This window comes from Patagioenas fasciata, chromosome 5 (genome assembly GCF_037038585.1).
Source record: "Patagioenas fasciata isolate bPatFas1 chromosome 5, bPatFas1.hap1, whole genome shotgun sequence".
NCBI classification, from domain to species: Eukaryota; Metazoa; Chordata; class Aves; order Columbiformes; family Columbidae; genus Patagioenas; species Patagioenas fasciata.
Genome location: NC_092524.1, coordinates 55,101,891 through 55,129,214, shown reverse-complemented (window position 1 = coordinate 55,129,214; position 27,324 = coordinate 55,101,891). Strand labels below are relative to the sequence as shown.

General features: G+C 39.5%; 2 protein-coding genes across 6 annotated transcripts in view; one reads left to right on the top strand and one right to left on the bottom strand.

Moving 5' to 3' along the window:
- The first annotated feature begins 10,462 nt into the window (after window positions 1-10,462).
- Window positions 10,463-21,753, top strand: SERPINA10 (serpin family A member 10). 3 transcript variants are annotated; one of them, XM_071809594.1, is made up of 6 exons: window positions 10,485-10,566; window positions 13,452-13,641; window positions 15,182-15,917; window positions 17,557-17,830; window positions 18,532-18,679; window positions 21,468-21,753. In XM_071809594.1, exons 3-6 carry the CDS (start codon window positions 15,212-15,214, stop codon window positions 21,657-21,659), a joined length of 1,320 nt encoding a protein of 439 aa, XP_071665695.1. In that variant the 5' UTR covers window positions 10,485-10,566; window positions 13,452-13,641; window positions 15,182-15,211; the 3' UTR covers window positions 21,660-21,753. The 3 variants fall into 3 exon arrangements, with proteins under 3 accessions (XP_071665696.1, XP_065695490.1, XP_071665695.1); XM_071809595.1 differs by lacking the exon at window positions 13,452-13,641 and having other exon boundaries at window positions 10,463-10,566; window positions 15,182-15,686; XM_065839418.2 differs by lacking the exon at window positions 13,452-13,641 and having other exon boundaries at window positions 10,463-10,566.
- A 130-nt stretch (window positions 21,754-21,883) lies between these two features.
- The window catches only part of PPP4R4 (protein phosphatase 4 regulatory subunit 4), a 66,882-nt gene continuing 61,441 nt past the window's right edge, over window positions 21,884-27,324 (bottom strand). For all 3 annotated transcript variants that reach the window (XM_065840059.2, XM_065840060.2, XM_071809591.1), the window contains one exon: window positions 21,884-24,799. In XM_065840059.2, coding sequence (XP_065696131.1) covers window positions 24,775-24,799 — 25 coding nt within the window. In that variant the 3' untranslated portion in view covers window positions 21,884-24,774. The remainder of the gene's footprint in view (window positions 24,800-27,324) is intronic.

Here is a 27,324-nt window from a genome sequence, read left to right as displayed (position 1 = left end):
TGTTTAATCTGGTGGCTGCAGAGAAGCTCAGCCTCCCTGATTAGCACAGGAGGTTATCTCAGTCTGCTTCTGCCCACGGCCACCGGGACTGGTGGTGCTGGGGCTGAGCCTGGCTACATGCAAGGCTGCTTGGTTTGAGAAACCAGGGGTATCCCTACAGTGAAGGCTGAGGATAAACAGGAGCTTGGGTGGAAGGAGGAATGGGGTAGTGGCTCCCAGCCTCATTGCCAAGCAGAGAGACACTGGCCACGATGCAAAAGCCCCAGTATCTGCTGACGGTCAGCTCTGCAGACCCTGCCCACACTATCCACGTTGTCCATGAAGCTGGAAGTCTGGAGTATAAGCATGTTTGCTGCGAGATTCAGAGGCATGATCTCTCCTGCAGAAGAAACACCAACTTCCAAAGGTCCCCTTTAACCTAGTAACAGCAAACCCCACATTTTTAGGATATGACAAATGGGATCACCATATTATTGCAGAATCGAAAACAGACGTTCAAGACAGCCATCACCACATCTGATTTCAGCTTCGTTCTCCCTACCATGTATTTCACAGAGTAACCAACGCAAGTTGCATTACCAACACAGGGCATATCTCAACAGCTCATTAAGTGCTTCAAGAAGAGGTGAGTCCCTCATTCCTTGTAGATGGCAAAGTGACTAAGACTGTACAACAAGGTAGCACAAAATCCAGACATTTTTGAGATTACTGGGAGACTGAAATGACAGGACTTTATAACAGAGGTTTATCCCTAGCTTAAATCCATTACTGATGACATTACAGAACGAATGGTGTGGTTGAGGATTCTGCTCCCTCCGGCCTGCTCCTCTCCATGGCTGAGCAGTGCTGGTGCTGCTGGACATGCCAGCAGTGCCTTGCTGGGTGGACTGTCCTCCACCAAGGCATGTTTCTTCTCAGCTTCCTTCCCCAGATCTACTCTCAGGTGACTGATTTGCAACCATTCCCAAGCAAACCCTGGCTAACATGTAAAGCTATGTTCAGTGTCATTGCATTTCTTTCCCTTAGATGCATTCACACACAAACGTGCATGTGTAGGCACACACACTCTCATCTTTGTTTTAAGTTTTGTGTTCACAAAAGTATTAACCATTGTTATTATAACTAAACCAAATGGCTATATGAGATTGTGGCTCAGATACTCTCGATGAGCTGCAGAGATTCCGTGAGAAAATGTTTTGCTAGCTTGTATCTTTGTTTTCCAGTCTCTCAGGGTAAATTTAAGATAACCCTCATGTTTGCTTTGCAGCAAGCATGCTGACTTTGTATACTTCTACCACCCCCATACCCTATTGCTTGATTTTAAACTAGGAGATCAAACTCTGGGCAAAGACTCCATTCTACAGCTTATTTTTCTTTGCAGCAGAACTGAGAAAGAGAAGCATTTAGATTTCATGAGTGCTTAGGGCCAAATTTCCAGGCTGGCTTCAACTTTTGCTTTCACAGCCTCATCTATTTAAGCTTGTTTGCTTGCAGTACCATGCTGCAGACTGGCCTCAGCCTCTGCATCTATCACATCTACTTGAACCAGATATGCTGTTACTGACAAAGACTGCAGCGTGTGCATAATTAATTACTAAGTTGGTTCTTGCTTGAGCAAGGACAGTTAAACCCACAGCTTGCTCGTTGAAGTAATACAGTTATGTCATTATACAACTGCTTCATACAGAGACTGTTTATGCCACTTTTTCTGAGCAGCACAAGCTGTATAATTGCTCCTACAGGGAGTCTCTCACTGGCTCAGCTCTCAGTGAGAACTGTAAACCCATCATACCATGGCAGGTCTGGGCACACCCAGGGTAAGAGCTGATCTCTAAGTCAGGTAAGTCACACAGACCCAGCAAGATAGTAGATCAGTTCCTGTGATGCTGGCTGGTAGTGGAAGCTGTGAGTTTTGCAAGGCTTCACAAGTTGAATTTTCATCAAAAAAGCAGAAACAGTTGCATTGATTTCCAAAAATTATATTTGACCTGTAATCCACCTTCATGTTGACATTGTATGTGCTCAAGAAGAAGGTTCTGCTATGATCTAAAAGACTAGTTTAAAGGAAATCGTTCTAGGGTCAAAATTTTCTGTACAGAAACTAGCATAAGAAATTCTTTTTTATTTGTCACAAGGCAAAGAGTTTAAGCTCAACCAAGAAGTCACACTTACACTGCAATGAAAGTCCTCACAAGACATCCACCTTCTGTAGCCCATCATGTTACACATCACCTGGGAAGAACAATTTAATCTAGTACACCATAGCAGGAGTCTGAACATCTGAGCACATCATCACATATGGTCCATGTTACTCATGTAGAAGTCTAAGAAGGAGTTGAAACCTGACCTCTGGAGCATGTTAGAAGCAAAGACATTTTCTTACACAGTCCAACCTGTATGGAGTACAGATAAGGGGGATTGTCAACCTACCTAAAGTATTACAGTAAGTCCAATGACTATATTCTTACTATAGAAAGGGACTGCAGAAGATCTTTGTGCCCAAGCTTAGATCTCCCAATGCATATAATGCATGTGATGTGCCTAAGCTGTAACTATGGTCAAGCTGAAGACAGGAGTTTTGGTGGCAAGTTTATGAACCATGATGCTGAAGACTAAAGTCTGTTCTCAAGCACTCTCTTGATGCAGAGTCCTGGATTTCATGTGATTATTACACTGATGTTCACAAGAGCACTTATTTTCCCATTGGTCAGAGGGAGTAAATTCTTGTTAAATATAGCCACTTGCTCAATAAAATGTAGTTGAAATATTATATTCACCCGACGTTTATCTTCTACTAAATAGAAATGTTGGCTAACAGAAGCCTGACCACAGGACTGGCTGTCCTTTAGAAGGACAATGATTGGAACTTGAAAACAGTACAGCTCAGTGAAGAAGAATGGGTGGTGATCTGTAATTTAAACTCCTGTCAATGCAAATGCTTCCATGCCAAAAAGAAAAATTAATACCCCCATCAAACGCAAATTATATGATGCAGAAATCTCACATTCATTCTATAATCAGCTGCTGCCCAAGGTTACTATCATTTAGTATGGAATGACTTCAGTGGGATCCAAAAATTGTTTCATTATACAGGGAGAAAAATAGGTGTTTTCAATCAAAAATGACTAAGAAGGAACAACTGAAGATGTTAGATGAGGCCTTCTGGGAGATATCTTGGATATGTTCAATGACTTACTCTGATCCAGCCACAGCCCCAGGAAGTGTCTGAAGTAAGATTGCTCCCACGCTGGAGACACCACTCTCTTTAAAGGAATACATAATACAGCGTCTTATGGGCTTTTAAACGCTTCAGTTTGGCACAAAATCCTTTTCTTTCCAAGAAAAGGCATGTAGAAAAGTGCTGATATTGTGCTTATGGCTATAGCACAGAAAAGCAAGACTAACCTACAGCTGAATCTTCAGAGAGGCCCTGATCGTGAAGGTGCTTTAAGCTGGCCAATGGTCCACATCCTCTGAAAACACAACTTTCTACTGCAAGAGAGTCAGCACCCAAACAGACTGCATTCCGAGTGCCAACCATGCGGCAAAATCCTGTCACTAGCCAAGAAATAGATCTTGGATGTCCAGTTACGCTTCACGGACCAATTAAATCTTGGGCCAGGTTTTGAGTGTCTCCAAGGATAGTTGCTATTTCTGAGCTCTGTTCAGTAAATTCTCAGCCTCCTGCTACCTTCACTGTCTTCCTTTTCTCCTCCACTCCTTCCATCTGTCCTATCACCCCCTAGGTGTGGATACTTACATAAAAACTGCTCCGCATAAGCAGATCTCGCTACTGTTTGTTATCAGTCAAGTGAACATTAAGGTTGCACCTACCTCCAACAAACTGCTGGAGTTAATTTACCAGCATAAAATTAAATATCCAAAAGTAAACCCTTGCACTATATTTTTGTGCATATAAACAGTTACCTGACCTGCAGAATCAGTGAAACCTGGCTTCTGTCGCTTCTCTGGTGTGGATTCTCTGATGTCTAACAAAAACAAGCTCATCAGCTCCTCCCATATTGCAGGATGTAAAAGTGTCTCTGTCCTAGATCAGGTCATTTAATTTCATGAAATTCATATGAATTTGGTGTCTTTCAGATCTTTATTATTTTGTCAGATTAGGTGCAAAAAAAAAAAAAAAGACAACACTTTCAAAATATATAAAATGAAATGGAGAGAAGGCAAGAGAGAGAGAATGAGATGGAGAAAGTGGAACCTGAATTTCTTTAAAACAAAAGGAGCTGAAAATTCACGGAGACACAGTTGCAAATTTGGGTGGCACTTTAGCCAGAAAATATCAGGAACTGGCAAATGCAACCAAGTGCTGTAGTGCTCCAAGGAATCTTCTCAAAATAACTATAAACTTTTCACTTAGTTCCCATCAAGAGTGAGAGAGATTCACGCCATTTGCTCCATTTCCCAAATAATTTTTCTAATATAAATGTTATACTCACTAGCAATGTATTTGCATCCTTAAAAAGTTCCATTTCAAAGATGAGTAAGGTTGCTAAGTGACATTAGCATTTAAATCAAGGAAATGAATAATTACCACCTCACATCTGGCACTGCCCACATATTAAATGCAATAGTCTTACGAAATATAAAGAAAACCATATTTCAGTCCCCACACAGCTCATAGACAGGAGTTCTTGTCCATTTAACTATTTCACTGTCTAATTACTTTTCCTTATAGGAAGGGAACAATGGAAATATTAGTTACAAATTTTCAACTGATAGTAAATTTTTAGTATAATGTCTTTTTCTCGAAAATTGATGTTATATATGTGATCGAATGGTAGACACCAAATATCCAGTGTCTCTGGCTTTACATTTGAAAATTATCATTATGAATGTCTCTTGTATTCAACAGCGTGTCATTTATTGTCATTTCAACTCAAGCTCACAAGAATTATGCTGTTGCCACATGAGAGCTTCATATGGTATTTGATGAAAATGTTCATGCCTTCTTAGAAATCTGCCCTTGCTTCTCCACTTCAGTGCTATTGTTTTCAGGTAAACTCAGATATTACCTTTAAGAATCTCGAGAAGAGACTGGTCCCAAGACCAGCATGCAGAAATTAATAGAAGCACACTGATACTGACTTGTCCCATTGAACACCAGGCAGAATAATGTGCTGAAGTAGTTTAAACAAAGACACCAAGTCCTGTACAAAAACCAACCACTGCTTAAATATTCTGTGAAAACACAGCCAGGTAGATACATAATTTCTCCAGGAAGAAAAGTTGCTTTTGAGTATCCACCACATGCAGCCTACAGGAAGCCCATATTCAAGCCATAAGAACTAGTAACAGACCTGTATGGAATCATAGAACTATTTCAGTTGGAAGAGACCCTCAGGACTGTGGAGTCCAACCATAACCTAACCTGATTCTAGCACTAAACCATGTCCCTAAGAACCTCGTCTAAACACCTTTTAAACATCTCCAGGGATGATGACTCCACCACTTCCCTGGGCAGTCTGACAACCCTTTCCATGAAGAATTTTTTTCCTAATATCCAATCTAAACCTCTCCTGGTTCAACCTGAGGCCATTTCCTCTTGTCCTATCACTTGCTGCTTGGGAGAAAAGACCAACACCCTCCATGCTACAACCTCCATTCAGGTAGTTGTAGACAGCGATAAGGTCTCCCCTCAGCCTCCTTTTCTCCAGGCTAAACAGCCCCAGTTCCCTCAACTGCTTCTCGTAAGACTTGTGCTCCAGGCCCCTCACCATCTTCGTTGCCTCCTCTGCACTGTGTCTAGTACTCCATGTTTAAAAGGAAACAAACAAAAAAACAAAACCCACAATGCAGAGTTCTTTGCCAGCCACTCTGGGCAATGTGCCTAACACTAGCTCACATTCATTTGGTACTCAGTAAACCTCAGCACATTCCATAAGTGCAGGTGAGCATCTTCTGCTTTTCTTTTACAGAGGCCAAAGTGCAGAGGTTTCTCCATTACATCAAGGACTTGCTTCAGGCCAGACTATCAAAGAGTGCAAGTCACAGGAACTCAACTTGATCAGTACAGCAGTAGGGAGATGCATGCACAGTGCACGTAAACGTGGAATTTGGATATGGAATAGTAGGAAAATACATCACATTCTAAGTTCAGGTGATCAGAAGCCATTGATGTCAATACTTCCTGGCACTTGGAAGGTGCAATACTATGTTTTTTCCCCTTAGACATGCTAATCTCTTAGACACTTTATAATTCCTGCCTTTAAAGTTGACTCTTTCAGGAACTTAAGATAGAAATGCACTTGCATTTCACATCTTCTGGAGAAACTTTGAGATGCCCTTCCAGGAGAACAGAAATATCTTCCAGTGCTGGTTAAGTTTGTGTTTCCTGCCTGCTTAAGTGCTGCCTCATGATACAAACTTAGTAAGGCACAGAGGAGGGCAGCTGTCCAAACAGCAAAATTATCCTTCTTCCTCTCAGAGAACTAAAGGTTCTGATGACACCTGCTGGCTCCATGGGGACCAGGCAACCACCAACCACCCCCCACTGCAGCTCTTGGCTTCTTGTATGTAAAATCGCAGACCAGATACATCATCGAGTATGAAAATGTTCCTTTGCTGTGAGTCAGAGCATCATAGGAAACAAGGCTGGGAGTGACTTTAAAAGATCCTTTACTCCATCCCCCAGAATAAGCAGGGTTAACACTACTCCCATCATACCTGATGGATGATGGTTTTACCTGTTAGTGAAAACTGATAGTACTTCTCTGGACACACTACTACAGTGTTCCACCATTTTTGCATTCCCTATAAAAGCTTCCACAGTTAGAAAGATATCCTATCAAGAGATGATAGTTATAATTTTATTTGTGTGTTCAAGGACAATTAGAAAGCACTTGACTGTGAAGTTGAAAATATCACGGAGATACTTCAGCCCTATGTTATGAAATACTACAGCTTTGCTGCTTGTCTATCTGGTACAGTAACACACTCATCCCCCCCCCCCGGAGAGATGTGAGAATACATCCCTTTCAAAGATGCTTCCACTACAGGAATGCTCTCATATGAACAATTAATGGGCCTCGATCTCTATGAAAAGGCTCAGGCTTATACACAGTGTAGGTGTGGAGCCATCAGGGTGTTTGCATCCAGCTGATTTCAATTATAATGTGTGCTCTTTGAGTGGGAGAAGCAGCAGCCACCTTGATGAATCATCTTGTTGACAAACTAGGTATGTTCAAGAGACTGTATAAAGAGCTGTTTTATAACTGTTAGAGCATGTTAGTTTATGTGTAATGAGTAATTTCACAGTGAGACTTCAGAAGAAATATAGATCCTTGAAAGTCCTCTCTGTGTATTTGCTCAACTACTCCTGGCACACTGCTATTTTCTTTAAGAAATGTGGAAGAGGTTAAATCAGATTCAGCCCAAATATTTCCCCAAATTAACACCTTTTACCCTAATTCTTCTCATCAAACTCCAGCCCGGACAATATTTCTGACTGATTTTTATTAGCTCCATCAAGACTGGGATAAATATCCTGCATCTGCCCTTGAGAAACCAAATAGGTAGCCACTAGCTGAGGACAGAAATTCACAGGACCTAGAGTGAAATGTGTCTATTTGGTTACTACCTTGTTTGAATATGGCAGGAAACTCAGTTCCAAAAAAATCTCTTACTGGGATCCTGGTACAGAGGTATTTAATTAAACCACCAGTTACCTGGTGTCTTGGTACTGCAATCATGCCCATCATATCTCACAGCCCACTTTGAAGCTCAGCCGTGGCTGAGTTATGACATATTGCTAAAATGGGACATGGCAGGTGAAACAGAGACATTACCTAAGCAAGGACTATTGCTGTAGCAAGGAGCTTGTCACTGGAAGGAACTGTAACTAGCACAGGGAAACCAAGCCCAAAACAAACAAATATTAAAACAAAACCCAAATATTATTAACAAGTATTAAGATGACCAGATTGGGGAGAGTAAGAAAGAGGAAAGGCAGCCACTGAAGCAGAGGTGTTGCCAGGCCCACAAGAACAGCAAAAGGATGAAAGGAATCTGTAACAGAAGTCGTCTGAATATCTGGAACAAGTGGCTGCGCTGCTTCTGCAGTATCTACCTGCAGGTACCCAAGAGTCACAGGGTTTTTGACAAACAGATTGATGAGAACATGGACTACATTATCACTGCCAAATTTTGAAGAGTTGCAAATGCATACAAAAAAACCCATGTCTATTAGAGAACAGACAGTCTTTAGCTCAACTGTTGACATGTCAGTTGCCTCTTGCCCATCCTCAGCACTCTGCTGGCACAGGCTCCCAGCAGAGACACAACTAGGCAGCAACACATATGTATCAGCCTTGCTTGTTCTGGTCTCAAGGGTGGTTTTTCCTTAAACTGCAGAAAAGTGCAATTTTGCCAGTGTGACACACCAGCAATCCTCTACCCCTAAATCACTCTGTGAATATGTACAGTTTGGCAGAGTGTTATCCATATGCTGTGTGGTGTTTTACTGCTCAGAAAGCTCTGTTGAATCCAAGGGGTGACTGACAGTATAAATAGTAGTTGGTGGGAGGAATACGTTACTCGCAATAGTGTGTGGATAGTCTCAGCAAGGTGTTATCCAGCATGAAAAACTAGCAAGGGCTTCATGAGTAACTAGAGAGGAAGACAATTCCCTCAGATGTCTGTACACAGCCAATCCATCTCATAGCAGCCTCCTTTTTCTTACAGTTAAAATAAGATTGATACGGGTTTTGTGTTCCAGAAAAGAATTAACTGAGAGATTCAAAGACGTTAAGACTTCTTCAAACCATTCTTTCACTACCATCTATAAATAATACTTCAGCTTTTGTATATTAAACATCAATATTGTTGCATCTTAACTCAGGCAGGGCTTTTCGTGATGACCAAGTGTGTCAGGGTCCTGGTGCAAGGGCTATGAAGAGGCTTAGTTGCTCTTATTGTTGCTAATAACAATGTTCAAGGAAACTTCCTGGGATTAAGTGTCCTCACTGCCCCCAGTCTGTGAGTGACTGTATCTTCTGGATATATCCTTGAGCAAGAGTTTCTCTTTGTGCATGAGTGTGTGCATGCCTCGGACCATCATTCTTGTGTGCTGTTGTGTAGTAACAATATCCCTGACTGGTACATCGAACCTACACTTTGTTAAATGTTGTCGGAGTGTTGATCGACTTTGGATTACCCAGTTGCTCATTGAGTTCTGCCATGTGATTTCAGTTTCAGTTGCAAATTAAAGTTGGTTTAAGCTTATAATTTCCTTGAGGTAGTTTCGGGGTGTGTTTGTTGGTGACACATAAAACCCACAAGTTGCCCCCAGTAATATGTCCTTGCAACATAAATACAAACCTGGTCAGGGGGCCACGTTCAGGTCTTTAAGCACTTCTTAATCAAATCTTTCACTTTGTAAGCAAACACTGTTGTCACTTACGGAAGTAGCACTCATCAGCAACAAGGCGCTTTTACATTAAGTCCTCTATTTGCCCAAATCCATTATTTGCTTTTTAAAATGTCACCCTTTTCTCTGACAACGTTTCCACTTAGACAGCATACAATAATTTTTTTTTTCAGTTCAGTTGAAAAATAGAGACTAGTTCCCTTATCTCAAGTATGAAGGCCAAATTCTTTTTCTTTTACAATCCAAATCAGAATGGAATGTTTTGTTTCATTTGGGAATATTTTTAAAAGTAATTTAGGAGTATGAGGGGAATATAGGGAGTTCCATGTTTATATTTTATTTGGAGTTAGGCTGGTGATCAAAATAGTGAAGAGTTTAGATCATGCCCACACTACAGAAGTTGCTGAGTGAACTGTCTGTCCAAATAATAGTGTTCAAGACCCAAAACAAGCTGTCAAATCTGTCCAAGCAAAAACAATTGAAAATTCAAAAAGTTTATTCTTACTTCCCATAGCTCCGTACAACTTCTGCAGGAACATCAGGTACCCCCATTTTGTCTTTTATAAGAGAAACCACATTCAGTGCTTATCAGTCGGTTAATTCTGGCCTGTTGGTATGTTACTCAATAGTTGGTAAGCCCTTGGAACAGGAAATGGAGCCCTGGTCTCTCCTCTAAAAGGAATGGCCAAATTGCAGGGCGAGAGAGCTGACAACACCCCTACAAATGCTCTGTACCAGCTCCCTCCCTCCCTTTTCTTCCCCCCCTTTGGTGAACAGTGACCTACTGTTTTACAAATGGGGTATTTTAAGCAGGATCGGATCCTGCTTCCACCACTGAGCAGCTCAGAACCTGCCTGTGAAATAATTTTCATGGGTGACTGGACATGCAGGGCCAAATCCTGCTGGGGTGCTGCAGGGCTGGAGGCAAAGAGTTCACTGCTCTCCTGTTTCTCATGAAAGATATAATGTATTTACTGGAATATAAACCTACCTCATTATGCCATTTATGGGAAACACAATACTTGGTGTTTATAAAGCAGTTAATTTATAACAGACAAAACCAGATTACCACTCTTTGGAAGAGCAAATATTTGTTGAAAACCTTCTATATGGGACAGACATCTTCATCTGGTTTTTAAACCTAGTTGATTGAGAAAAGTAACAGAGGAGCTACCTAATAGGTAAGGCAAGATTTATATGAAGCATTTAGATGTAAAGTGAAGGATTGTTATATTTTTATATATATATTTATATATATTTATTGCTCTTCTCTAAATAAGATGTTTTAAATGGTTCTAAGTCTTAATTACCATTCTAATGTACTTGATTTTCCTCTTGCTATAATACCTTCAGAAGAAAAATGCATTTGAGAAAGACTTCCTTCTTTTACATCTGAGACTACTAGAAACAAGTATTTCTTAAAATGGAAAAAGTGTTAACCTTGCTCTACCAATTATATGCTTATTAATGAACTGTCTAATCTATGCATAAAGCGGATTTTCTAAAATTAGCAATAAGCTTCACTGAGGTCTAAAAATGCAAGCCTATAATGTGGAAAAATATTACTTTATTGTTTCCAGAACTGTCTTTCCCAGTCCTAGAGAACATGCTTCATTTCTGTTACTAAAGGCGCACAACAAAGCTGCTGTAATGCTAACTTGAAATTGTTGCAATCTCAAATTTGCAGTGAATGCTTAGTGCAGTTGTTAGGTTCTTACTCCTGTGATGTTCCGAACACTGAAATCACTAGCACTTGTGTATGCCCAAGGATGCAGGACTCTTTTCTTGAGTGTTGAATGGTCTGGGATGTGCCTGTAAACAAGGGATTCTGCCTTTGCCCCATCCTTTCAGTCTGAGGCATTTGTGATGGGAAGGCAGAGCCCTCAGGAAGGCAGCTCACCACTTTCCCCATTCAGTCCCTTCCCATGTCCCAGTGGGGCTCTGGTGGCCCTCCTGAGCCAAGTACTGTCCCACACCTCTCAGAGAGACATAACAGTGATGTCGGCCCAACTGGACTGTCAGAGGTTTCACAGGAATTGCACTGTCCCCAGAAAAGTCGAGGAAGAGCTGGTTCTTTGCAACGCCTAGTGAGCAGTGGGGCCTGATGCTGTTTTAGCGGGACCACTCATGTTGCAGAAAACCCTTTCTCTGTGACTGAATACGACCAAAAGCAGAATTTTCCAATCCCTGGCGCTATGCTAGAGCTGACTCTGCAGTGTCCAAAGATGCCTCTTTGATGTAGGGACAACTCCCAGGGGAAAGGACTTCCTTTGCTGACAGGGCAGTCACAGCACTGTGGCAGGAACAGCTCCTCGGTGTCCATGTCACTTCCCACAGAAGTGGGTCACTACGTAAGGAGCAGAAATGCCCTGCAGTAACTGTCACGGCTCTTAACAGCACTGCTTGCAGTCCATCAGAAGTCACGTGCACCATCTGGCCAGCAAGGCAGCAGCTGCAGTCAGGTCATCCCCTTCCCTATTCCAGTCCTGCAGAAACCAGACACTGGGAATCTCATCAAAAATAAAGCAAGAGTTAATGGGAATGAAAAATAGAAGAAAAAATATTCACAGTCACAGTACAGCACACATTTTATTCTCTTCCCTGGCTGCCACGCACTCAAGAGGAGGCATAGCATTCAGGGACTTCGCTGCCTCCCAATTCAGTCATTACAGCCCATCTGTGTTGCACAAAGTACAGAACGTGACCTATTATCTCAAAAGAAAATAGCACACCACCTGACTGCCAAAAGCACCCTGTGACTTGGCATCCAAATGTCTCAGTACTCACATCAACATACCTTTTCAGGACTAACTCCCACAGCCTGAATCAGGCAACAGTGAAATTCAGCTGAACTCTGAATAAATGGCAATCAAATAAAAGCAGCTTCCCATATGCCAAATCACAAATTATACAACCACCATAATTTACTGTTACAGATCCTTAACTGAAAAGGAGTAGTTAATAGTTGCCATGTGTTTTCTAGATTGCTGAATCACTTACTACTTTAATGATAGGGCATATAATCAATCTTTTCAACTCATTCATCTATTTGCAAGCCACTACTATAGAAATGAATTCTGTGCAGGTTTGCTGGTCTTGAACATCCTGTTTAATTTACAATGAGAAAATGCATCTCCAAAGATTATGACCATTCAGGATTTTTCCATAAGGTGCAATTCAACACAGGACAGAAATTCATATATTGCTTTGATAGGAAGATGGATGATAAGCATACTTGCATTTTATGCTTTAAAAGTACATTTGGATGTGCAAATTTACACAAGCAATGTCTGATCCTAAAGTTTGCCTGAGGCCTTCTGTAGAATGTGCATAGTTCTCTCCAAACATTTTGTTCGACAGATGAGACCCTGTATTAACTTTGCTCAGAAATCACAAATTGTGCGAAATACTGTATTTTTAAGCACAGAACAACTGTTTCATCCTTGTGCTATCTGACATTGAAACATGGTATTTTCAGTAAAGAGGTAGAACTAACAAATCTGCTTCAGGATTTGCTGGGCAGTGCAGTATAAAAGAACAGTGAAACCTATGGTGTGTGGTCAGGAGAATGATATGAATGGAGTAATAAACAACCTATAGCAGAAGGATGAACAGTGAAATGAAATTATGATCAGCAAGCATTCCTCACATAGTCTTTTCAGGGCTTAGTAAGTCTGGGCAGTAACACAGAAACTGCACATGGACCTGCTAGAAGCAGCAGTACAGAGCAGGCTCTTGGCAGACGTACACTGGCAGCTGCAACACCTCGCTCTGTGCAGATACTGAGGTTAGAACTTCAGCCTTGTTCTCTTGCTGAGCAAGAGGTCGGCCCTCTGGATGCAGCCATGTACTAGGGTGTTATCCCCAGGGATGAAAGCACAGTAGCCATAATCTCTCCATGACCACTGCTGTGTACATTGCATACAAAACCTGGTATATCTTAACAGTATTTATCTGGGTTTTCACAGAACTTCGACTTTCTTTCTGAGGTTGCTCCTGGCAGCAGAGTGCTGATTGGGTTCACTGGCAAAAATTTCCTATGTCTAAATCATTCCTGATTCTCTAGGGTCACATCAGTATGTTCCTTCACATTTGTGGAACTGCTTCAGCTACTGCTTCTATCCTAAGCTCCAGCTGTTTTATGGATACTAAAAATGACCTAGATAGAAAGTTTTCTATACCTGTGACAAGAGCATCTGAGGCCTGGCTCTCCAATAATCCACAATGTACCACAGGAGGAGTTGACCGGGCAAGAGGTATGATTACAGTTACCATTAAGATCTGCGCTGTCTCATTTTTTCCCCCAAATGTACTTTTCTGTAAGTGAACCAAAGAGCAAGATACGGTATAAAAGCACTTAACTATGGGTATCTTTGAGCACAACAACCCTGAAGGAACATATGCTTGACAAAGAGCTATTGGTGGCACATTAATATTAGGACCTTTGTTTTCCTTCACCTATGTGGAAATAGCTCACCTTGACTAGGTGTCATTACTACTATAGTTCCCTCCTATGCTATGGCTACCTATTTCAAGACTGTTTCTTCACTTGTTTAGATGAATGAATGAGTAAAAGTCCCATAGGCACAGATTTTGCCTTGCCTTAGACCAGCTTTGTGCAATCTATGTGTCAGTGGAGTTAATCCTGATTTATTCTGATGAGTTTGGCTTAAGACAGTTTCTTAAAGACAGACTGGTTTTGTCTGCTTTTGATTTTCTAAGTAACCAGATAAATGCATCCTTCAAAAAATCACCTGAGAAAACAAGGCATAATTGGACAGTAAAAGTAATTTGCAGTGTAGAACTCCAGCATTCTCTGAGTTACATCTGAAATATTTCAAAAATATTTAGACAAATAAATATTTTTCTGCATCATTCTTGGAAGTTACCATTTCTAGAACAAAACCTAGTAGCTGCAGTTTGATTTTTCTGTAAAGCATACAGGTACTTCAGTGTCTGTTTTAAAAAGACAATTTTTGATATAATGTTCTCTAGCTCTCAAAACCAGACTGCTTTCTGGGTTAGTATTTATGTACTAGAAAATCAGACACTTTTTGTGCTTCTCAAGTGTTGTGAGTTTTTTGTTTGTTTGTTTGTTTCTGTAGGGAGGTTAATCGTGTTGGTACGACATGCCACTAATATAAAACACGTAAGGTAACAAACATTAAGGGTCAACATTGCTACAGGAAAGATGGTGACCAGTAGGCCACTACCTTTGTCCAGGAAAAGTTGGATCCGATAGGAACGGGAATCATGATTATGACATATACCATGGAGAACAAAATCCACCTGCCAGTGCCAATGATGTGCAGGTCTCAGCTTTCCAAATTTTCTAGGATTAGTCTGTGTCAGAGGTCTCCAGGGAATATGTCATTTCCAGCACATGCTGCCTAGAATTCTTGTGCTTATAGATGACACCAGTTTCACAGGAGTGAAAGCTGTGACACTGGTCCAAACAAGCCAGTTTTTCATCTTTGAGCTGCATATCGTACTCAAAATGTGGGTTTGATTTTGTAACATGTTAGCAAGGGAAAAATTAGTTAAATACTTCTGGCATGAACCACCAATACCAGAAGATCATGATATTTCTTCTGGATTCACTTAATGATGTTGGAAACTTCTCTCTTTCGCTGATCTAAGTTTTACTTTTAAAATAGGAACCAGATCTTAGGTTTAGAGTGTTATACTGAAGTTGCAGAAAGACCGCCTTGCTACACTGATGACCTTTTGCATTACAAACAGAAGAACAAACTAAAAAGTAAATGTTACCTTTTTTTTTTTCTCTCCCTTTACTAGAAACAAAAGAGCTTGTTACTGGATGTCAACATGAAAACAGGAATTTACCTACTTGTCTTAAGTGAAATATGTGTTGAAATCAGCAAAGCTGGCATCAAAATTAAAAATCCACAGAAGGAAAAAGAGAATCATTTTTGGGAAAGAAATAATAATGTCAATATTGCCAAAGAGTGGCATAATGATAAAAATATGTCTAAGCCTTTTGAAGAGCAAGGTCTTGAAGAGTTCACTCTCTACAACTTCACTGAAAAGACTGCAAATTTTGGATTTAACCTCTACAGAAAAATTGCAATGACACATGATAACAATGTCATAATTTCTCCCCTTTCTGTATCAACTCTCATGACTGCATATATGCTGGCAGCCAAAGGCGAAACACGCAGACAAATAGCAAAAGGTCTAAACCTCCATGCTTTGAAGGACAGAGTGGATCGCCATCATTTGCCAGCTTTGTTTAAACAACTGAAAGACAACATCACGATGAATGATGAGCTTCTCGTGCAAGGTACTCTTTCTTTCATCCAAAAAGATTTTAGACTCAAGGAGTCATTCCTCAACTTATCTAAGCAGTATTTTGATATGGAATTCCTGAAAGTGGACTTTCAAAACTTTACACAGGCAAAACTTGTCATAAATCAAAATATTAAAAAAAGGACAAAAGGAAAAATCCCAGAGCTTTTTGAAGAGCTTGACCATCATACTAAGCTGCTTCTTGTGGACTACATTGTCTTTAAAGGTAACTGTTGTTATTATTTTGCAAAATGATTATTTATTAGAAGAATCAGGACTCTAACTTCAGCTACATTAAGGGAAGTTTAAATAAATTCGGATGTCCTGTTTTCTCTGCATCTCAATCTAGATTTACTTGCTTTTATTAGGTTTATTTAATAGGAAATTATTTTTCATGGTAGGGAACCACAACTCTTCTATGCTTTCTTCCATACAAGAGTCTCAAAGAGAACAAAAAGACCTGCATCAAACTATCTCAATCCGCACAATCCCTCTTTGCGACTAAAAAGGATGTTTATTTTCACTCACCAAGTAAAATGAAAAAGCCTTAATCATAATAGTTTTTTGAATGCTGGACATAAAATAATTGTCTTACTTTACATAATACACAAAATCATGAAAACAAATAATTTTCTATTTCAATCAATAATCTTTTTGCCCAGAGGAACCAACGTGACAAAGTATTCCACTGTATTACCTTACAGAGTGAGCTAAAGAAATAGTGGTGATGGGCAGAGACTTCAGCAAAGAGGTCCTGTACTGCCAAATATCTTATGCTCTTTTTCCTGCTTTTGGGGTCTTTCTGACTGGTGACTTAGAAGACAGATAAGGGACTCTAAAAGGAGGTCCTGTCAAAGGCAGGGAGCCATAGCCCAGCCTTCATTCTGAAACAGCCATAAAGGAGCCAGAGACACCTTGTTAGGTAAAAAGCAAAGACAAAGAGCAAGGGCGACAAAGGGGATGAGAGGAACACTGTGCAGAGAACCCACAGTCACAGCCATTATGCCAGTGCAAAGCATCATAGAACCATTTCAGTTGGAAGAGACTAAGTCCAGCCATAACCTAACCTAAGTTTGTCTCTAAACCATATTCCTAAGAACCTCATCTAAACGCCTCTTAAACACCTCCAGGGATAGTGACTCCACCATTACCCTGTCCAGCCTGTTCCAATGCCTGAAAACCCTTTCTATGAAGAATTTTTTTTCCTAGTATTCAATCTAAACCTCCCCTGGCACAACCTGAGGCCATTTCCCCTTCCTATCACTTGCTGCTTGGGAGAAGAGACCAACACCCTCCATGCTACAACCTCCTTTCAGGTAGTTGTAGACAGTGATAAGGTCTCCCCTCAGCCTCCTTTTCTCCAGGCTAAACATAAATTGCTGTGGCTATGTTTAAGGCAATGGTAGAGATCAGAATCATTACTATAGAAGAGGTTGCATTCCAGTGCACCTTACAAGTAAGTGCACTGCTGAATCCCCATCTGAAAGATTTTATAATTAATTTTAAAACAGGATGTTCAACAGCTGCTAGAGAATTCCAGAGAATGTGACATGTTAATAAAAGATAGATGCTCATATGACAATAAACAAAAAGTATCAGTTGTGTACTTGACTGGCAACGAATTAACCTCAGAAAATTATTTCACTTCTTTCCCTGCAAATGAAGGAGTTTATTTTGTGGATTATTTCCTTTTCCCTCTATAAACCATTTAAAGCACCTGCACTAAAGATACTGCAACTGTCATCCACTGATCCCAGACACAACTGACATCCAGTTCCATTAGATACAGAAGATAATATTTTTGGTTTTTAAGGGTTTCTGAACAAGTCTGAATCCACATAATTATTTAACTTTTCTGTCCCCAGGGAAGTGGGTCTATCCATTTAATTCAAAATTCACAGAAACGGAGACTTTCCACATAAACAAATACCGAAGCGTACAGGTACCCATGATGTTCAAGTCAGATAAACTTAATTCAACTTTTGATGAGAATTTAAGATGCACTGTGATAAAGCTTCCCTACAAAGGGAAAGCCCACATGCTGATTGTCATCCCAGAAAAGGAGGGAGATTACATTTCACTTGAAGACCATTTGACTACAGAGCTTGTGGAATCCTGGCTTGGAAACATGAAAACCAGGTATCGCTTTGACACCCATTGGCCTTAATGTCTTTTATGTCTATTGCAGCAAAGCAAGTAAACACAACAAAGATTAGCTGGTCTTCCTACCCCTTTTCAGATGCTGGTGTCTCTGTGGCATTTGGTGTCTACAGAGTAGGGGTCCTTTAAAAGCCCACCCACAGCCCAAGTGCCATGTGAATGTTTCTACTCTGAGGTGACAAGTCTGTGGCTCATCTCATTAGAAATGTCTGTCTCTCTGAGGGCAGAGTCAATAGAGTCTTTCCAAATTCTTCCTTTGGCCTTCCCTTTTCTCTCCTTAAATTTAGCACTGCTAGGTAAAGTGCACAATAAATTCAGACACGCAGTATATTTATGAAACCCTTGCTACCAGTGGAAACACAAAGTAATGGATAAATTCGAATATAAAAATGTAAACCCAAATAATTCCTGTGAAATGTGATTCCTGAAGTGACAATTCTTTTCACTGGTCAATAGTGTGCCACCCTTGTACTAGAGCATTCTAAGTGCTGACGGAAATATTTTATACAGAGAAGGAAATTATTTCTAGCATCTTTGGCAGTCAACAGACCAGAGATGATATTCAGTTTTGTGCCTTCTTCTTTGTGTAAAGCTTAAATCCCAAATAGTGTGCATTTCAGCAGTCAAGTGATCTACTATATAGTTCAAGTTTGCATCAAACTTTTTTTTTCCCCAAACAGAAAAGTGGATATTTCATTTCCAAAGTTCAAACTAGAGCAAAAATACAAACTGAAGAAATTGCTTCATACTCTTGGAATTAAAAATCTCTTTACACGTACGGCAGATCTTGGTCATCTCACAGATCAAGGATATGTAGCAGTTTCACAGGTAAGCCTTCTAAAATTATTTGCTATTTGGATCATAATAGTATATAAAGAGCCCAGCCAAGAGACTATGTCATAAACACTGATAAGGATGCTAGTAGGAAAGGACCTCATCTGCTAAGCATATGCAATCTGCACACCTTAATCAGTATTGATCCTTCTTCAAGTATGAGGTGTGTAGAAGGGGTGGTGACATTTCACACATGTTCAACACCTTCCAAAGGTAACCCATCACAGGAGGAAAGTTCTGCCTCAAGAAGAACAGAGTTGGCAGGGAAGGAGTACAATTAAAGAAGAACTGTGAACAAGAAAGACATTACAAATAACAGTCAAATGGCAAAATCCAGAGCAAGGAAGGAAATCCAAAGAAGAAATCCCTCACACATGATCCAGGAACAGGTATTCTTCTCAATAAACAGAGGACTTTAGAAAGTTCAAATAATAAAATCTCAGGTAACAGTGAGAAAGAGAAGTCAAAACAGTCCTGCCTTTCCTTCTGCACACCTTGGCAGAGAAAAAACAGTATCTCACAACAAATCATTGGCAAAACACAGTTGTATTCCAGCCCATTCCAATGTTGCATTACATACACCTAATCTTTTAAAGACCAACATTTAAACAGGCAAAGGCGAGGGTGTCAAATGGCCAAGAAGAGCGGAACACAGCCACGCTGAGAAAGAGAAGATAACTCAGTACCATTATTTAAGCGAGAGCAAAGATGAATTGCAGAAGACTGATAGAAAACAGAGATGGAACGAGAAGCAGAAACAAATGGAAGAGAAAGGACCTGACAATCACACGAGTATCAAGAAGGAAGAGAGATGTCCCATTAAGAAGAAACACCTAGTCTACACAAAAGAGAATTTGTGATGATAGAAAATTCAGAGGCGTGGTCAAAGAAAGAAGAGAAAAGAGATACCACACAGAGAAACTGGTCACCTCAAGAACTGGAGTGTCCGGAACATGATGAAATAAAATTAATCTTAAATTCAACTTCATATTTTAAAGTAACAAAACTTCTGCAACAAGCTGGATTTATAAACAGTTGAGAAAAACAAGATTCAAATGAGATCAGTTTGACAGAGGATTTAAAACATAGCTTAATAAACCTATGTCGGGAGTTCATGTAATGCAACTGCTTGTGGTTATATAGGGTTGTATAGTGTTGATAACCTAGGACCATAACTCTGGGAGAGAATTCACTGACTCACAGAATGGCTGAGGTTTGAAGAGACCTCTCGAGGTCCACCTGTCCTGATCAAGCAGGACCACCTAGAGCCAGTTGCTGATGACCATTTCCAGAAGGCTTCTGAATATCTCCAAGGATGGAAACTCCACCACCTCTCTGTACAACCCATGCCAGTGCTCTGTCACCCAGACATTGAAAAAGTGTTTCCTGATGTTCAGAGGGAACCTCCTGTGTTTCAGTTTGTACCCACTGCCTCTTGCCCTGCCACTGGGCACCACTGAAAAGAGCCTGGCTCCATCTCGTTTGCACTCTGCTCCAAGTATTTGCACCCTATCAGAAAGAATCCGTCTCAACTACCAGTGCTGCTGTTTCAAGTCTCCCTACACCAGCTCCTTCCAGAAGCCTTTGTGATTTGCCAAAACTGTTAATAGGTGATACAATAAACACTTCTATACAAGCTTCAAAAACTCTAGGCCCTGAACCACAGATTTTAAAATTGTGCCAGCTTAACAAAATAACTTTTCTGTGAAAATGTAACATCCTAAGAAAAAACTTAAAAGATAAAATCACACCAATTTTCAGATTGGTATAAACAATTACAATTTTGGGAAACACAATGGCAATCTGCAGCACTTTTCTCCCTTCGTCTCGATGGCATAACTATTCCACACTGATTCTCAGGAGTTAACTCTTGTGTTATGAAAAACGTCACACTTGCGCAGAAGCTGCTAACTGATACTAGAAGCAATATGTGCATCAGCGACAAAGTGCCAGAGGAGCATCCTGTCCCTGTGAATTGTGACAGCCAGCTTCACTATTTAATAATGTTTAGCAGAGAGCTCAACACTAGTGAAGTCCTTCAACTGTCTTCACATAAGTAATTCCTAGAATCAGGAATCTGGGAGTTGGGAATGCCCTGCCAGACTAGGCAGTTCACCAATACAGACCCAAATACAGGGGAAGTACTCAGGGGTATATGGAGGCTGAAAGAACTAAAAGCAAAAAGAATCAGACCCTGCCAGGCTGCGATTTCAGTGGGAAGAGAAGGTCTTCAGACCAATCCTGGATTGCGACTCATTGCTGTACGTATTTACTCTGCTATTAAAGGTATAGATTAGAAACAAACAGAAGAGAAAAAAAAATATTGGTGCGTTTGGCTAAACTCTCACAAAATAAGCTGTGAATGACATATCCAGACATTCAGTGTTTGAGAGTGAGGAAAATGCAACTCTCACTCTTGAGAAACTCTCCCTTGCACAGTTAGGTGTCAAAGAGGACCACTAAACAAATGCAGTTGTTGCTTCATGCTACAAGCTGCAAGAACAAAATCTCCAAGTGAGACCCAGTCTCAGAAACATGGAAAAGCACGACACCTGCAGCAGGATCCACCGTGTAATGGTGTGGTCATGGCAGCTGCACCCGCTCCTCTGGTGCTGGACACCACATGGGTCTACCAGTCCACCAGACAGAGCTAGATGGCATAGACCACCTCCTTTTAATCCTTAACAGAAGCCTGCTTCAGCTGGATTTCTTGCACTTTGCAAAACATTCTTCATGTTAATATTTTATCTGTCACATATTTTATTACCACGTTGCATTTCAGGTTGTCCAAAAGGCAGTCATTGAAGTGAATGAAGAAGGAACTGAGGCCACAGCAGCTAGTGGGTCAGAAATAACTGCATTCACAGTGCCTCCTGTCGTCAAGGTGGACCGACCGTTCCTTTTTATGATTTTTGAAGAAACTTTTAAAACATTACTGTTCATTGGTAGGGTGGTTGATCCAACAGATATCTGAATAAAGGTAACACTTTCTATTGTGGGCTACATAAGAGGCTTTATTTCTATTTTATTAATTTACATTAAAATAAAAAGACGATGAAGTATGAAAATGTGAAAACCTGTTTTGTCTCTCCAAATAGCAGCAGGTCATCCTATTAATGTTTTATTAATGCTCAAGTGACAAGCTAAATTTACTAAGGCACAAGATGACAAGAATATGTTTTGAAACCTACTACGGAAATTTAAAAAATCCCCACAGAACTGAACTTTCAAAATTCAACATTTACATGAAAAGTCTGAATGAAAACCAAACATGCATATGCCAAAATATTCAGGAAACTCATTCGCAAACACTGGAGCTTGATATTCCTCAAGTCTCATTGTAACTCAAGATAACATTAAGAACCTAATGACCTCAATGTTAGCAGAATTTTGCCAAAATGTTTCAGAAAAACATTTCCACACTCTAAATACAATCACCCTAATTCAGGTAGTGCAGTTATTTCAACCGAACAGTAAAATCTTGAACATTTAGTAAATTTAAATTGGTGGCAGAGCCCAAATACAAAGTTTGAAACAACACAAAAAGCTACTTTTAGCTACATAGAACAGATCTAGTTGCTTATGCAGCCTTCACAAAATAGCTGCCCAAAAGCAGGCAGAAGGATTTTCAAATTATTTGGCAAAGAAACTTCAAAGGTGTCTATCAGTAAATGCACAGACAGGTGCATCCACGAGAGAAGATACAACAAATGCATTAGAGGGTAAAGCTGGTAAACATCCCTAAAAATCACCTCACTTACCATTAGATGTCTACCCACAGCAACCCAGACACTGGGTAAGCCTCTCACAAAATGGGTTAGCGGGCAGACTGTGGTATCTAACTACAAAGGTGCATCTAACCCACCTCCACGTATGCATGTACCCAGAAAGAAAGGGAATCACTCCTTCCTGCCTCAAAATAATTAACAGGAAGAATATTGCTATAGAGAACCACCCAGTTATCACTGTACAGTTGAGAGCTCCAGCTGTTATTCTGAGTTGCAGGTTAAAACAATGCCATGAAGGGTTCAGCAGCATCACTGCTGTCCAAGAGGAGTAACCCCTGAAGTAAGCAGCCTCAAAAAAGATTGCTGGGATGGATGTCTGTGGTGTGAGGATACATGTTGTGAGAGGATACATGAGAATGCAGGAGTATTGTACAAGGAAGATACGCAGACCAAAAAACGTCTAAATAGAACATTTAAAGATTACAGAGCATGAGTTTAATACATTGTAGGGTTATTGAGTGAAGCACGTGTTACCAGCAATAAATAAGTTAATCAGCTAAAAATGCCAGACAAATGACAGCCAATAGGAAACAAATGACAGACTGTATACAGAACTCATTACGTGCCTATTAAAAGGAGAAATAGCTTGGAGTCAAGTTTCTGAACTTAGGGGCTGCTCTTTAGTGCTCTAGTGAAGGTGAGGGTTAAACACAGTGTTGCGTCCTGTCCTGCAGCTGGGTACTGCTGCTCTGAGTGCAGTTCCTGGCACAGTTAGACTGAGAACAGACTGAGCAGCTCCTGTGGCCATAGGTGCACAGCTGCAGGTGGCACATTGAGTTAGTTGTCCCTGGGGACCCAGGATTATCCGCTTTCATTGATGAGATAAAAGCAGAACCTGGGAGGAGCCAGCTTTGGCCATGTGTATAGCTGCATCAATACTGCATGTTAAACATCATAATACTTGAATAAGCTTTTAAAGAAACCTGTGGTTTACAAGATCCTGCACCAGTCTGCAGAACAAACTGAAAACTGGAATGTTTCCACAGAATCCAAACAATGTCTGTGACTGATGATGGGGAATACACCTAAATCCAGCTGCAGTGTAAGAAGCTTAAGAATTCAGACAGTGAAACACTTCTAAATCAAAAAACACAATTTGTACTTCACACAAGACAGCATACATCCAGCATTATTACTATTTAAAATAAATACCTTCTATAGGTAAGTGCTTTTATTCATTTTAATTATAAAAGATGCCCTGAGAATTTTTTTTTCAAGAACATGCATGTACAGCATTGTGCTGGGTTTTATTTTGAATAAATCATCATTCATATTTTTACATTATAAAAAGTAACCACGCACGCATGTGCATTCACAGATCAGATCATCTTTATCATACACCAATAAATTTTAAAAACCACGTATTTCTGATATCAATATATTTATGCTGCTTTCATTTTGAAGCAGAGAAGCTGACAATAGCTTCATAGGCTTTCTCTCAAGTATTGGCATAAATAGAACTTTCTAAAATAGAATTGCATGTTTTCTCACAGACGAATTTTGATAGAAACATTAGCATTAATACAAACAAATGTAGATGACCTCACTGAAGCATGATAGCTTTCTATAACAGCTGATTAAAAACTAGATTCATCATTATAAATTATTCAAGTGAAAATACAATCTGAAATACCAAAAACTAAAACAAGTATTTATACAACAAAACTTATGAAATAAAACATTTTTTATATCATTTGGAGACATCTGCTTTTAGATTGCTTTGTAGCTTACAGAGGATTTTTATGAACTTTACTTAGTACTTGGAAAAACATGACCTCCAAATTCACAGCACAATGTTACTGAAGTTTATGTCTTTTATAGACTGATCAGTGGTTCTGGACTTTGCTCTTAAATTAGGTTTGAAGGTTCTTTAAATTGTGGGATTACTTTTCCATATTGATAAAAATTCCCTCTTTCTTGCATAACACATGGGTGGTAAGAATTGCTAAGATTGTGAAGAAGCCAATTAAGTAATGAGTACGTGCATTCTAAATCCAAGAATTTGAACTACAAAGGCATAATTGAAGAAAACAAAATCCTCTCTTTAGCTGCAGCAGTTAAGAGCACATAGTTATATTTCATAACATTTCACTACAATGTTAGAATTCTGCAACCATTACATTACTTATTGGAACGTATTTTACAACTTGGGATTTTATTTAAAATATAAAAAGTTTTAACATTGCAAGATGCATTTTACTCATTCCAGTCATTAGGGAGTCCCAACTGCTGCTCCCATCTTATCGCACCAGAACGTTGCTTCCTCCACTCTCTGGTTCACTTCTTTTTCTGTGAGAACATCTAAGGGTTTGATTTTCTGTTTTTTCTTCATACAAAAGAAGAAACACATATAATATTGTTGTTGCTAGATTATTAAATAACATAATAAACCGCTATTGCATGCAACATTTTAATATAACTCTTCACTGCTGTACTTTAAAAATGACTAGCTGCTGTACTGAACCCACTGAAAAAAACAAATGGACACATTCTGAGGGCAATCTTCACAAAAAAAAAGTGTCTTCATTAAGTTTTCTATGGAAGGTCATGTTGAGATTCCTCTAAGTGAGATGGTTAGGGCAGTGCAAGCAGTCTGCTCATGCCTATAAATAAAACCAGAGGTCTCCAGCTTGACCCATGATAAAATCTGGGGAAAGTGGAGATGGGCGAGAGAGAGAAGCTTAGAGTTCTTGACAGCGTTACCTCTACATCTTCTGTTGATCATGTCACTTGGGGGATTTCTGCACTTTTCGTAGCCTTAATTTTTTAATCTTTAAATATACTGTTCTTCAGCTTTGCAGAGCTGCAGTTATGTCAACTAACAACTGTTTGTAATGGTCAGAGATGTTTGGAAGAACAGGGCTTAACTTTTAGAACTCTGGAAGTATTTGCATCAGTATTTTACACTATAATTTACAAACAAAACAAGATATGGTTCTTTTTTACCCTTTCAAAGCTGCTGGTGGAACCTTCCATGATAATACACCAGTGTTAGGATATCTACTAGCTTCATCTTAGAAATGGTACCTAAACCACATGCCAGTCCCACCGGAATTTTTACGAGCTTAAATGGCAGAAGGAAAACTTAATTAGAAGCCATAAGTAACCAACTCAAAGTGTAGTAGATCAATGACAGAACTACTTCATTTTGTGCTCAACCTCCTAAGTAATTATACGACTGGATGAAAGACCCTGCTTTAAGATACTTATGCATATAATTGTTACAACATGGATGTCTTAAAGGTGAGTTGTGGACACCTTAGAAAATACTGATATCAATTTATTATTAAGAAATTTATTTCTACGCAATAATAAATCTACTCCCAAATCTTACAGGATGGAAAGCTTGTGACCCGCATTCTTGAAATAGGTTTTAATTGAAAGTGAAATAAAATCAGGCAAACTGCTCTATATTGTCAAAAGGGAATATTTGCCAATATTCAATAGAGCCATTTTATGGAAGAGATTACACCTAAGCAATTAAATAATATTTTGTCCAAACATACATCACTTTGAACTAAGAATCATTAATTATATCTGCAGATATTTTAATTGTTAAGCAACATATTACTGCCCATCCTTCCATTCATCATGAACACAAGTAATTACTTAGAAAAAAACTTATTAGAAGTTACAGTACTTGTGTTACAGAGTCAATAAACTAGAAGCTAGGACTTGCCAGAATTAAGCTGGTCAGTGCAATGTTTAACCAGAAAATATATAAATGTACATGATGATATAGTCTAAAAATATACTCAAATATTATTTTCTCAAACTTTCCTGCCTTAGTGAGTCCACAGTTGGTGACACTCATTCATGAGCATCTATTCAATTGCAACTTATTGTATAATTTTCAAATTCTTCTCTGAGTAAGTGTCATTTCTGTTAACTGCTTATATATTTGGATATTAAATTTTTCCATCATTCAAGTCAGAAAATAATGTTTCCTTGAAAGTTACTGTTTGTACTTTACCATGTGTATATTTAGCACCAGGACTGACTTTCTGAGTAGAAGAAAGATAAAAGAGGTACACCTAAACACATCTGCGGTAAACAAGGTTATGCAGATGAATGCATTTACCATCAACTATTCCATTATCTGTATCTCTTAATATCTTCTGTTAGAGCTGCTCCATATATATATATTTTTTTCATTAAAACAATTATTGGGCTAGATTACAATACAGAAATTGAATCTGCAGTGCAGCAGAAATTATACCAACTTGAGAGCTGTGTTTTCCCATAAGAAAGAGAACACTAGAACTCTTGCTCAGAGCTAAATGTAGGTCATCCTAAGCCTGCTCTTCTTTGTCCAAAAACATTTTTCTTACCCTAGTATGTCCTCTCAGCTTCTGACACTACACAGTTTAGGGACTTTCTGAACCAGAGGGAGCATCCAGATCATTGCATTTGATCAGATACCTACTTTCAAACAGTCTGTTGTTAAGGTATTCATTTGGGAATGGAACCTTGAGACTTGAAGCTGAGTCTCTTAAATTTAACTTTCCTGCCTGAAGACAAAGGTACAAATTCCTATGTGGATCTTTTTCTGTCCCTTTGTATTCAAACAAAAGATATTTTGAGTGACAGACAGAAAAAAAAAATTGGAAAAGTTTCATGTAATGTAAAAAATATGTCTAACTAACTTTTGCATCTAACTGCTTTGTGAGAATTAATCCATTTATTTTCTCCAAATCTTTGAGATGGATGAGTAATTGGAAGTTCTACAATGGTTGCTAAAAAAATTACAACATTTGAACTAATTTTCTGGTTTTAAAGAGAGGGAACAGAGATTTACAGTGATTAGGGTAAAAACACATGGGTTTTTGAGCACACCTGATTTTTCAAAGT

Coding starts and splice junctions, on each gene's coding strand:
- SERPINA10 (XM_065839418.2), top strand. CDS start 15,212: ATGAAAACAGGAATTTACCTACTTGTCTTAAGTGAAATATGTGTTGAA. Junction 15,918..17,556: donor GGACTACATTGTCTTTAAAG/GTAACTGTTGTT, acceptor TTCTGTCCCCAG/GGAAGTGGGTCTATCCATTT. Junction 17,831..18,531: donor CTTGGAAACATGAAAACCAG/GTATCGCTTTGA, acceptor TTCCCCAAACAG/AAAAGTGGATATTTCATTTC.